Source organism: Physeter macrocephalus, chromosome 2 (genome assembly GCF_002837175.3).
Source record: "Physeter macrocephalus isolate SW-GA chromosome 2, ASM283717v5, whole genome shotgun sequence".
Lineage (NCBI taxonomy): Eukaryota > Metazoa > Chordata > Mammalia > Artiodactyla > Physeteridae > Physeter > Physeter macrocephalus.
In genome coordinates, this window is record NC_041215.1 from 131363862 (window position 1) to 131377734 (window position 13873).

At 41.5% G+C, this 13873-nt stretch overlaps 1 protein-coding gene across 6 annotated transcripts in view; it reads right to left on the reverse strand.

The window, feature by feature from the left end:
* Positions 1-13873, reverse strand: part of PDE6D (phosphodiesterase 6D) — a 56043-nt gene that overhangs the window by 1499 nt on the left and 40671 nt on the right. For 3 of the 6 annotated variants that reach the window (XM_028482650.2, XM_028482659.2, XM_028482654.2), the window contains 5 exons: positions 9235-9339; positions 5287-5375; positions 4611-4736; positions 3778-3883; positions 1140-1307 (listed from right to left, as the gene is read on the reverse strand). In XM_028482650.2, the coding sequence (XP_028338451.1) occupies positions 1140-1307; positions 3778-3883; positions 4611-4736; positions 5287-5375; positions 9235-9339 (594 nt within the window). The other 3 variants (XM_028482667.2, XM_055090494.1, XM_007125018.4) reach the window with 3 other exon arrangements.

The window sequence follows — 13873 nt, forward strand, 5'->3', positions numbered from 1 at the left end:
TTATCTTATGGCCACCAGTGTACACAGGTATGTCTCTAATATTCACTAAATGCCTCTACCAGTATTTCAAAATATGGTCCACAGAACACCTGTAGCAGAATCACTTGGGGTGCTTCCATAGGCAGATTTCTGGGACCCACACATACTGACTCAGAATCTCTGGGTGTGGGCAGGTGCCATAAATGTTTGAGAACCAGTGGCTGTACACCGTGCCAGGCCTTCCCTGGGATGTCCTTTCTCCATCAGAATGTGTCCAGGCCCCTGACAGCCTTCCCTGATGGGACTCTGGGGAGAAGATACAGTCCAGGAAAAGGGAAGGAGACAGGTTCACTCTGAGAAAAGACATGGCAGTTTTGGAAAGCAAAAGAAAAACTTGATTCACTTTTACCTTTTTTTTTTTTTTAATCCAACCTTTGGTATTTAAAAATTAGCTTTTGAAGATAACAGATCTAATGTGAAGAATGGAGTCATCACTGAAAGATGGCGATAGTATACTAAAAATGTACTGCTTCTCCTCCCCACCCACATATGCAAACAGGCCATTTGCGGTAACAGATGGAAGGAGAGCAGGAATCTAGGAGCAGGGGCTACACCAAGGAGAGCCCATCTCTCGTTGTAGTTTCCCTCCTCTGGCCTCAGACCTTACTACTGGAGGAACCAGATAACTTTTAATTGTTGGTATTTTATAAAGGACAGTGAAGGCTACTGGTAGCTCAGAGGGAAGTTCCTGAAAGAGAGCCCTTTTTAGTTTTCTCTCTATTGTCAGACTTGGAAGCACTGCAGATATAACTACTTCTCTGCCACATGGCCTTCCTCTGACCACTGGTTTTAAGGCCTCTCAGCATCCCACCCCATCCTGGATGCCTTCCCATTGTTCTCCAGTTGAGTTTAGGGAGATATTTTCTTCATTTTGTAACCTTCTAGTTTCTCATTTAGGAATAAGAGTCCTTAGTCTACCAACTTAGAACTCCTAACCTTTCTGGAAACCTCTTGAACAAATGCACATTATAAAAGAAGGGAAAAAGTTAAAAACAGTACAAACAAGCAGAGGGTACATGTATGTTGTGGAAGAGAACCACGAAATATCACATCTAAAAGACAAATATCAAGGTCATGGGTCTTGTTCAGGTATGTTGTACCTTCTTGGAAAGCAGCAACTGAAGCACTCAGGAACCACAAGATCTATCAGTCGATCTCTGGAGTAAAATATAGCTGTGATCCTACGGTCTGCTCTGTTAAATGTCTTTCTTCCCATCATGGAGCCAGGTTCACATTCCAAAAAAAGGAGAGATGAAAGCAATGCCATGCTAAAGACATAGGAATATTTTAATTCATATGTTTTAATTCACTATGTAACAATAATATCACAGTCTATTTTACAAGTTAAATGTATGAGAATGTATGAAATAGAAATGGTAGGAAAAAACTAAACGTGGGTCAGGAACTTGAATTTTTCCAAAACCAGGGGCCAAAGGAAGATGTGTTGCCTGCAGGGCCCAAGAAGGAGGCAGGGAGGGTGATGGAAACAGCTTGTATGTGTTTGTCCCCCTGTCCACTCCAAGAAGGAGTTGAGGCATGCCCTCTGCTCTGGTCTGGGATTGGGAGTTTAATCTGGTCAGTTGAAGATGGTGGCTTGAGAGAAAAAAGCCATCTGGTTACCTACACAGAGCTGGTCCCCTGGTGGCCGCAGGTGGGTTTTGCCATAGAGGGAATTAGGGGTGGAAGTGTCAAAAATCAAATGTATAGAGGAAAAAAGTAAACAGTTTCCTCCTTCCCCCTAAAAAAATGAATTCTTGAAATGCACACATATTCTTCTCTCAAACGTAGAAAAGTCTCACTCTGGATGTGCTTACAAGAAGATCGTCGTCAAAAAACTTTGTCTCTATGATAACATTTCCACTATAAGTAAGAAGAGAGGGCGAAAGAGTGAGCGTGTTAGACAACAGATCTCATTTCCACAGAGTGGTTTCAATCTGGGTCTGCTGGGCCTGTGGACATGCACTCACCTATAACCTTGGCTTGGGGATATTAAAATCTGTGTCCATATGGGGTTAGATGTCTAACAGGACATTTAACTTATGTGACTAGGTAGGTCTTCTTCAAGTTCAGACATCATAAGAGGGAGCATGTCTTAATCCACCGTGTACCTAAGGCCCTTAGAGTGCTTTGCACACAGGGGTGCCTATAAATATGACTGACTTTCTGATTCACATGGAAACCTGGGGACGTATCTTTTCCTATAAAACTTACTCTGGTGGACAGCTGTGGGTTGGCCTGTCCTGCATCTATTCTCCTCACTTTGAGTAACAGCACTCTGTTCTTCTCTTGGGGAACCACCCTATCTCCAGTCCATGGGTCAACCAAGCGGCCCCGCCCTCGCCTGGCAAAGCGGTGGGCACAGGATGTAATTTGGGCCAGTCAGACTCTCTCCCCTGAGCAAGATCCTTCCCACAGCTGCTCCTTGAGGAAACCATCCACAGTTCCTGCCACCTGCATTTTTCGAGTTTCTCAGGTCTCAGCCCTACCCTTTCAACGCTGTCCTGTAAGCCACAGTCAGTTTCTATGGCTTATGGCTTAAGAACCCCAAACAATACACCTGTATTGTATACAGTGTGCAATTTCATTTTTCTTGGTGGTTATCTCAGTGTTTCCAAATCAAACTACTCTTGTACTGAGTTAAAGGCAACAGTGGTACTACTTTGGGGCTCTAAAAAGTAAGACATAACTTAAATAACCTAAATATGTTATCACAGACTTAGTGGTGTTAATACCTGAAAGAAATCAGGCCTGGCCAAGAATAAGTCAAATAATGGTTAATAAAATCTAAAAAATGCCCTTCTACATATGACACTGTACTTTCCCAGGGTAATTAATATCCAGCAGATATCTTCTTGCTAGTAATTAATTACAAAATAGGTAAATAAGGAACTCAAGATCTGACTGGTTGATGGAATATAAAAATACCTACTATTATACAAATTAAAAATCTATTCAAGACTTATAAATAACCTCTATTTACAAATTCAGTGTGGCTTTCATAAAGGACCTGTTTAAAGAGATGATCCAATATTGCACAATTATCTGTGTGAATAATTTGTTACTAGGCAATATTGCTAAAACTTTTAAAAGACTAAAATCTTTTCCCAAGAGAAAAATGGTAGGTAGGCAGTTATTGACTGACTTTTGGGGACAAAGGACAAACTAATTATTCTTTGAGCAGGAAGCATATCTATTAAAATTTTAAGCTAGTCTCTGAAAAACTATAACCAAACATTATCCTCTAAAACAGAATTAGGACTTTATCAGATTCCACTGAAGCCCATTCAAACAAAGTACAGAGTACCAGAAGTTTGATAGTAAGGAAAGGGAGCAAATTGGCATAGACTTAATATATATTATATGCCAGTTTCCTTCCATATCATCTCATTTTGTCCTCACTATACCTCTGTGAGAGAGAATTATTAATTCTACATTTAGAGAGGAGGAGAATAAGGCCCAGAGAGGTAAAGTACATTGTCCAAGATTACACAGCTAGTCAGGGTTAATCAGGAATTTAGTCTAAAGATTTAATCTGAAGTTTTTAATTTTTTCCATTCTATCACACTGTCTTTTTCACATGACAAAAGTCAGTAAGCTGTAACTTCAGATACCCCTGGATACTCTTTTACCCTTGTTCTCAACCTAGATTGCCTGCCTGCTGAACGGGACCACGAGTCCCACGTGCCTGGAATTCCTGCTTCTAGACACCTCCACAGTTCCTGCGGCCCGCTCACTCACGTTAGCACGCTGGCTGGCATCATCTGGGACTCGGGTGCTGCCTCTATCAGGGACTGCCAGGTGTTTGTGGAGTTAGGGATCACAAAGCCAAACTCGAAGAACCATTCTGAAGGAAGAAGGAAAAGCAGGTGAGCTGGCGCCCAGGGCAGAGTCTCAGGGCTCCATGTCCCCATCCTTTAGAGCAAGCCTCTTCCTACCCCAAGAACCACCAATGAAGCCATCAGAAACTTCCCAGGCCAGAGGCACAAGAAAGGACATGGAAGCCCCCTTCAGGCTGTCCCCTGAACCACACTAGAGGCCTGCTCCCTATGCTCTGGGATCTAAAGGACTAACAGGACCAGCAATATTTTCTTAGAAGTAGGCTGGATGTAAATTATATAAACGGAAGTACAGAATAGGCCTTTTCACTTGGAATTTCAGCTCTAAGACACATATGTACCCTCTTAGACTTCATGGTAAAAACTCAATGCAGAGTGGCCTTGCCAGTCAAATCTGTACAAGACTGTATGGAGAGTACTGTACCGGGCCCTAACCAGCAGCTTCCTTGTGACCATGTTACAATACCACGTCAGTGACAAAGCAGGCACCAACCTCAGGCCCTCCAGGGTCAGTAACCCTTTTGTTGGGCTTAGAGCCTCTTGTAGTTGCCAGCTTTGTTTTTGCTTCTTTTCGCCACGACTCCCCAGTCTGCCAGGGTGTAGGAACCCTATCACAAACTGAGTTGCAAAATAAATGTTATCAAAGCAGTGCTTTAGTTCACTGGGTCTTGACTTCTGTCCCTGTCCAGATTTTGTCCCTAAGCCCAGATTTCAGGCATGTTGGCAGCAGAATACCTTCTAGGCATTGCCCTTTGAAGTAAACTTTTTGTTCCAGGCGGAATTTTTCCATTTGTTCTGCTGAAGAGAAGTTCAATTCTCGAGACACTGCCTTGCACTTGAGGATTTTCTTGGGAACACGGGCTGGTAAAGAAAAAGAAATATTGAAAGCATTTCTGGGAGCTTCTTAGAGATTATTTACAGCGTATATTATCTACGTGAAATTTCATAAAATGCCTTGGTAACAGAATTACACTTTAATTAAAGGCAGAGGTCCCAAACTGGTCCAGTGCATTTGACTGAAAGATCTTCAAGGAACAACAGATTTAGTGCATCTAAAGGCCTTACCCAGCTCCTCTTATCAGGAAAGGGGCTGAATGGGAACCTTCTTTCTATTCTGTTCCCTTGGTTTTTCTTTTATTTCAGGGAGATAAAAACGCAAATTTTCTTTCAGAAAAAAGTTGAGATCTTTGTATCTTTGGGTATGTTCTAATGCTAAAATTTCAGCACGAAGTGGGTTTTGGGAAGTGGGAGAAAGAAACATAAGAAAGAAACTAGACATCTCAGCACGATGTGGACTGACGTGCTATGCCTGCAGAGGCCCGTCCCCTGGTGGGTCTCCATTAACTCGGTTCCCTGATGCCTAGGCCTGCTCTGCGTCATCAGTCCTGTGCAGACAAAGGGTGGAAAGTACCTTCATGCTCCACTCCAGGGACTGACAGGTCTTCTGTTCCTTGCCAGAGTATCTTCCCTGTCTCAGCATCCCGAAGGTTCATCCAATTTCTGATCAATATATTAAGGAAAAACAAGGCACTGAAGTGACTCCTACTTTGTACTCTAGGTGTTTCATATTTGCTCCTATCAACTCTTGTTTATTTTTTAGCAAGTTGGCCTAACTGCTAAGTGCCAAGAAAGCAAATAAGAATGTGTAGGAGAGGGACTTCCCTGGTGGTTCAGTGGTTAAGACTTCATGTTCCCAATTCAGGGGGCCCGGGTTTGATCCCTGGTCAGGGAACTAGATCCTGCATGCTGCAACTAAGAGCCCACATGCCGCAACTAAAGATCCCGCATGCTGCAATGAAGATCCTGCATGCCGCAACTAAGACCCTGCACAGGCAAATAAATAAATAAATTAAAAAAAAAAAAAAAAAGAATGTGTAGGAGAGTACAAAAGGCATTTAAAGGAAAAAGCAGAGACCCAGGGGAGATATTTTTGTCTACAACATGAGAACTCAGACTGTACACATCTAGAAATTGCAAGAAAGAGGTAGAAAATGAACAGTGCAAAATTTAAAATTTTCCAACAGAATATGACCAGACAAGATAAAAGACCTAAAGAAACAGATATGAGAGAAATTCCAGTAAATGACTCAGGCAGATTGCCTTACAGTGAAGATCAGAGTCCATAAGCTTTACTCACAAGTCCAGACCTCTCAAGTAGCTTTTTAGTGGCCTGCTCTTAAATATGAGAAGATAACCAAGGATCACCAGAAACTCTAGAAAGCATTTACTATGAAAGACAGACCAAAACAAAGAGATAAAAAGCAACTTAGAGGAAAAAAAAGACTACAGAGGAAGATACAAACTTTTAAAAATGAGCATTAAAAACAAACACAAAAACAACCAGCAAAACATAATCCTTACAGGGACTTCCCTGCTGGTCCAGTGGTAAAGAATCCACCTTACAATGCGGGGACATGGGTTCGATCCCCGGTCAGGGAACTAACACCCCACATGCTGCGGGGCAACTAAGCCCGTGTGCCTCAACCACTGAGCTCATGCACCTCAACTAGAGAGCCCGAGTGTCACAAACTACAGAGCCCGAGTGCCACAAACTACAGAGCCCATGTGCCCTGGAACCCACGAGCCACAACTACAGAGCCCACACGCCCTGGAGCCCATGCACCACAACTAGAGAGAAGCCCGTGCATTGCAACAAAAGATCCCGCATGCCTCAATGAAGATCCCATGTGCCGCAACTAAGACCCGAAGCAGCCAAAAATAAAATAAATAAATAAATAAATAAATCTTAAAAAAACCCATAATCCTTATAAATACCATACTAAAAATTGTATACCATTGAATTTTGTGTATTTTAGGTGATTTTTCTTTGGCTCAAGGTTACAACTTTTGAGACTGGTCAACTGATAATCTCTTTCAGTCAGAAAATGCCTTCTAACTTACATATTTATATTTTCTTGTTTCTGTATTGCTCATCATACAATAAATGCATCAACAATACCAATTAAATAAAAAAAGTATGTTCAGAGGACAAAAAAAACTCTAGGAAAATATACATTTTGATAGCAGAACCAAACAACTCCATGCAAGGGTTGGAAGACAAAGTTGAGAGATTATTTCAGAAAGAAAAAGAAAAAGACTACAAGGATAGAAAACAGGAGAGTAGAGATGCAAAAACTGGACATCAGTACAAGAGGTCCAACATCTAACTAGCAGGAATTTGAGAAAGAACAGAAAACACCAAGGAGAGGAAGTCATCAAACAAATGAATTCAAGAAAAGGTCCAGTAAGGGCCCAAGTCACATCATTGTGAACTTGCAGAACATCAAGGTTAAAGAGAAGCTTCCAGAGGGAAAATAAGTTGTTACGCAAAGGGTCAAAATCAGAATGAATGAGATTTTTCAACAGGGACTCTGGAGGACAGAAAAAATGGAGCAGTGCCTTTAAAATTCTCAAGGAAATGATTCCTAAAACTAAAAAAACCTTTACTTTCTCAAGAAACGAATGATCTGCTTCCCTGGTGGTGCAGTGGTTAAGAATCCGCTTGCCAATGCAGGGGACACGGGTTTGATCCCTGGTCTGGGAAGATCCCACATGCCGTGGAGCAACTAAGCCCGCGGGCCATAACTACTAGGGCCCACGCTCCGCAACAAGAGAAGCCACCGCAATGAGAAGCCCGCGTACCACAATGAAGAGTAGCCCCCGCTCTCTGCAACTAGAGAAAGACTGCAAGCAGCAACAAAGACCCAATGCAGCCAAAAATAAATAAATAAATAATTGGGGGGTGGGGGAAAGAAACGAATGGTAACATGCTCCTTCAAAATGACAGGGAAGACAAAGGAAGAGGATGACACTGAATCGAGGAAGCAAGGGATCTAAAACAAGAGACAGGTAAAGGGGTTCTTAGAGTGATGTTGAAGGAGGCCCCAAGACAATAGCTCCTTAGCAGGCCTGGAGGGTGACTGGTCCAGGGTCCAGAGAGGAGCAAGTCAGAACACTTAGGAAGATATTTCTTTTTAAGAAGATGAAATTTGAACCTCCCTGGTGGCACAGTGGTTAAGAATCTGCCTGCCAATGCAGGGGACATGGGTTCGATCCCTGGTCCGGGAAGATACACATGCCACGAAGCAACTAAGCCCGTGCGCCACAACTACTGAGCCTGCACTCTAGAGCCCGCAAGCCACAACTACTGAGCCTGTGTTGCTGCAACTACTGAAGCCCGCACGCCTAGAGCCCATGCTCCACAACAAGAGAAGCCACTGCAATGAGAAGCTCACGCACTGCAACAAAGAGTAGGCCCCACTCGCCGCAACTAGAGAAAGCCCGCGTGCAGCAATGAAGACCCAATGCAGCCAAAAAAAAAAAAAAAATTAAAAGAAGATGAAATTTAAAAAAAAGATGAAATTCATAGAATATCTAATGTGTTTATATGGAAAGAGGATTTATTCAGTTAGGGGAGATTTGGGGGTCACATCAGTGAGAAGTATAGAAAATTGAAGCAAATGAATTAAAAAACCAAGACAATTATTAACATCAGGGAAAAATCAAAGGTGGTACTGGGAGAAAGTAGTAGTCACATTATACTACATGACTTCATTGCAAACAGTGTTAACGCAGTGATAATAAAAACACAGGCTATGGATCCAATACAATTATCCTGGGAGGATGCGGGAAGGAGAAGAGAGTGTATGTGTGATTAAGCTTAAAGTGTTGAGAAAGAACAAAACTCATTTCCATTGTGGGAAGTTGATAAATAATGCCCAAAACGGAAACATTAAGACATAACCACTGTGTGCTATTTAGAAATATCAAGATGAGTGCCAAATAAATCAGCTAGAAAGAATTGAAAACAGTTTTCTCTGGGGAGTAGAAAATAGGAATGGGAGCACATGGAATGCTGTTCTTCATTAGAAACTGGGTAGAACTATGACTCAAAACGATGTACACATACAACTTTGATAAAGACTAAATTTAAAAAGATAGTTCCAAGTGTTTTTGTTTTTGTTTTTAAAGACAATGAACAAATCATTAAAGGAAAATGAAATTAATATTCTCCATGCATGCTGGCTGAGCCTGAGAAAGATGGTTAATATTTGTAAAGACACTGAGCTTCAGACAGATACAGTTTACATGCCTTTTTTTTTTTTTTTTTTGCTGTCTAGCAACAAAACCTTCTTCCCAACCAGCACCCTGCAGCCTCCTTTCCCCCATGGGAGGCAGTGACTGCTTCGCACTACAGCAACTAGAAGATCCAGATCCTTCTCTCCTGGTCATGGTGCAGCTGGGGGCAAGCACATGACCTAGGCTTGGACACCTGGGGCCCTGAAGCTGTAGTCACACAAGGATTTGAGGAAGAGTCAGCATTTCTTCAGGGTGGGGCAGCAGGTAGTGCCAAACCCACCTTTTCTGCAGTGTTTCCCCTGTTCCTCCAACTGCAGTCAGTTCTGAAAGCACCAGAGAGCCTTTGAGGGACTTTCCCATTGTTTGGTAGCTTGCAGTGAAGAACCTGAACAATACAGTTGATTAGCATCATTACGTGCATAATGGTACTACATTTAACCCTCTGGAGAGATTCTTTCTAAGTTTTGCTGCTATATAAAAAAAGTCACAAAAGAGAACCAAGGGTTATCCAGTAGTGTGCCTTGAATGTGATGGGTACCCTAAGCTTCCTATGCCCTTGGTCTGCTTGTGCACTGTCCCCCGACATGACCCACCATTGCTTTGAAGTTGTGTTGGTTGTGCTACTGTCCTCTCCGCGTGTGTAATCCTAACAAACTCTCCTTGTATGCTCATTGTATTGCTGAATACTGCTGCTCTGCTGTACCTACGTGGTTTTCTCTCCTCTGTTTCTTATTTTTACACTCCACTTTTTTTAAACAACTGAATCCAAAAGCAAGTCAAAAGTATCCATACTTGCTTAGGCCATGTCTTACAATTCTAATTACTACACATATTCTTACCCATTCTAGAGTCTCCATATATTAAGAGAAAGCTTCCCCAACTGGAGAAATAAAACAACAGATACTACTGCTCTAGCAAGTCCATGCTGAGTGCTGATCTAAACAGAACTGCCTTAGACATCTAAGCCCAAGGTTTTCAGAAGACACAGTACTTACTCAACCTGCTGTGTACATGTTTTTTATTCTTTTTCTACAGATAGTCTCTTATGTACAAACACAGCCACACTGGACACCAAACTTTCTTAAATTAAATAACAGAACTAAAATTACTTCTAAAGTTCCAGGCTCACATGCAAGTAGGACATTCCAGCAAAACTACTGCAAGAAAAGCCTTGGGGAAGGGGTTCTCCCCACAAAGCAACAGATGGATCAGACCTAGTAGCTTCTAGAAAAAGCATTACTACCCCTGGCCCAGGTCAGCAAAGAAAAGCCTGGGACCAGGACTTACCCTCTAATCTGTTAAGGGATTAAAAGAAAACAGTCTTAAATTAGAGTATTCTCTCTGATAGTTATTGGATAGTGAATTTAAGTTTCCTCCATTTTATAACAAGGAAGAGAGGCTGCTAAAAACACATGGTTTGTCTAATATAAGCATCTCTTCTCTATAAATAATCAGATTAAGGACTTAATTATCTTTTTGGGAAATATAGTAAAACAAACAAACAAACAAAAAACACCTTTGGCCAATTCAACAATTAGGCAGTTCCTTCATGTACCCTAATCAGACATGTGGTCTGGTATGATTTAGGTGCAGTCCAGTGCAGGAGCTGGGGACAGACCTGAGGTAGAGAAGGCAGTCGGCAGGTGGTGGTGGAGTGAGAAGGGAATGTGTGGGGATTGGAAGAAACCAGTTAGATGAGTGGGGTACTAGGTAAATAGACACTATTAGTGTCTATATCATGTGCTTCATTTCGTAATCCTAATAAAAACCTATGAGATTTTAGCTTCAGTAAATAATACAACATTAGGGAAATATAATAGAGCTCTATCCAGTGATGCTGTGATGGAGGCTACTTAGAGCCCCTCCAAGTTCTGTGATTTTAGGAGTGAAAAGGAAGGCTCTTAGTTCATGATAGAGATGCAGTCGTTTGGGAACAGCTTTTTAAATCATAAAAATACAAATCCATGATAGCCTATCAGTAAAAAGAAATAAAAATTACTGAGGTAAGTGTCTTAAAATAATAACAATGTGAAAAATTGGTCCACAGAAGAGGAAGCATATTTGGCTAAAAATGCTGGAAATGAAAGGCAAGTTCTGATGACTGATCATCAGCCTGCTGAGAACATTTTTGTTTTAACAGTTTGCCAACCAGATTTTTAAAAGAAAAAGAGCCTGAGTTTTAAGACTCAAAGGTCAAGTCACTTCCAATCTTGAGAGAGGAGAGGATTAGGTGGACAAGCTTTAAGGAGCGGGGGCTGGAGGACTATTTATAAATACCACCTTCTGGGTCAGCCAGGTCTTTTCTCATTTAAAAGCTCCCTGGTGATCTATATGCAGGATGAGCACAAAGGAATGCTCGTTACTAAGGGAGCCTCTGCTAGCAAGAGAGCTGTCCCTGGTAGCCGCTATTCGGAACTAGGCAGGCAAAAGCACTCATACGTAAAAGTAAGAGCAGCTTAAAAATAAGCTTCAGAGCAAAAGCAATAGTTTGTAAAGTATCAAGCCTTAGAAGGGTAACAAAGGAAAGAAACTAAGACAAGAAGAATGAGAGACACTTGGCTCAACATAAGGTCTGGTATGATTTAGGTGCAGTCCAGCGCAGGAGCTGGGGACAGACCTGAGATAGAGAAGGCAGTCGGGAGGTGGTGGTGGAGTGGGAAGGGAAGGTGTGGGGATTGGAAGAAACCAGTTAGATGAGTGGGGTACTAGGTAAATTTCCTCGAGACATGTGAATGCAGGAACTTGGATAAAAAGATTTAAAGTACTTTGTAACAATCATCTGTAGAAGCATTTTGGAAGGAGTACACTGGCTCTTAGGAGCCTTAATTAGTTTTAAATGGAAATAGTCAATATCAATTTTTATATATTAAGCAGAACAAATTCACTGTACATGCCAGTACCTCACCGGCCAGTTGAGGGAGGAAGAAAGAATGAGTGAGGTTAGGGGAAGGGAAGAGAATAGAGAGGGAATGGGGAAGGCAAAGAGGTTCGTGAAGAGGAAAGAAACACAGAACACACACAAACGGGAGAGACTCAAGGGAGAGAGTCAAAGGAAAAAAAAAAAGACACTGAGAAAAAGAGACAAATAGAAATGCCCACATAAACTCAGAACCAAGAGACAGGGTTAAGACAGAAGGGAACAAAAAGGAAGGGCCTCAGGAAGTTTAGAGATGAGATTCCACAGTTTTTCCTCCTTCCATATTGTACTGTAGAGTTGTCTTGGTTAGTGGCTTTCATAGAATGGTTTGAAAATGAAGGGTAGAGGAGACTGAGCGCTCCAACTATCAAGCCCCTCTGAAAACGTTAATTGGCTGATTCATAGTTTCCTGGAATTTATCATACAAACTGTGGTTACCAGTGGGGAGAGGGAATGGGGAGGGGCAATATAGGGGTAGGGGAGGTAAGAGGTACAAGCTATTAGGTATAAAATAAGCTACAAGGATATACTGAACAACATGGTGAATATAGCCAATATTTTATAATAACTATAAATGGAGTATAACCTTTAAAAATTGTGAATCACTATATTTATTGTACGCCTGCAACTTATATAATATTGTACAGCAACTATACTTCAAAAAAAATCTGCGGTACTTTTGAGAATGAAAGAGGGTGCTACCTGGGAAGCACACTTAAATGAGTTGGTTCATGTAAAGTGCTTAGAACAGTCCCTGGGCATATAGTAAGCAGTGTGTTAGCTATTATTATTATTATTAATTATCATCTCCAATCTGGCCTCCTTGCTTCCATTCTTGACTCCTCCTCCAACCCATTCTCCTCACAGAAGGAAGTGCTTTTTTAGGACTGCAAATTAGATGTCAATCCCATTTTTTCCTTTCCACTTAAAATAAAAATGGAGTCCTTTCCATGGTTTCCAAGGTCCCCAGTCACTATCCTCTGGTCACAGTGGGCTCCTTCCTCTGTCTCTGAGACAGTAGAGTCTCTTCTGCCTGCGTGATGCCTGTCTGAGAGCTTCTGCCCTTACTCTTTACACCCTTAGGTCCTGGCTTCAGTGGCACCTCCTCAGAGAGACTCTTGGGACCACTCAGCTTCCAGCAGTTTCTAAATCCAAATCTGCCTGACTCCTAAGTCAGGGCTCCATCTGTGCCCCTAGGCCAACACCTGGCCACATCTTGGCCTCCCTTAAGCAGAAGATTTGTGATATCTCCACTTCCCCTGAGAAAAGGCTAAATACCACTCCACCTTTGTGTATTAGCTTCCTGGTCAAAAACCTTCAATGGATCCTCACAGAGTGATCCAGGGCTCTCCATATATCTCAATGATCTTAAACTATCATTCATTCAATAAATGCTTACTGACAACCTACTAGGTGCCAAATAATGACATCAAAGTTGCATGTAAAAAAATTTAGGCAACATTGTTTCATAAAAAGGGACAGGTGGAGGGAAATAATATTTCTAAATTCATATATTATTTTACTAAAATTATGATCTTAAATATGTATGTAAAAATATTTTTTCATTGGAAAGATAAGAAATTGACTTATACTCAGGGTCTTGGGCATTATTCTGATAATTTTGTGGATTTTCTTTACTTAAAACCAAAGAACTTTACTCATTTTCTTCAAGATAATTCATACTCAAGCTGGATAATTTGCAATGATAATGATAATTCTCTAATGATATTAACTCCAATCCTGACACCAATCTAAGGATGGAAGATATATAACATTTCGATTCATAGCAATTCACCAAGGGAATTGGTTTACCAAGTGTTATTCTATTCTAGTCTTTTTTAAAAAAATAAACTTTATTTATTTATTTATGGCTGCATTGGGTCTGTTGCTGCGTGTGGGCTTTTTGTGGAGAGCAGGGGCTACTCCTCGTTGAGGTGCGTGGGCTTCTCACTGCGGTGGCTTCTCTTGTTGCAGAGCACAGGCTCTAGGCACGTGGGCTCAG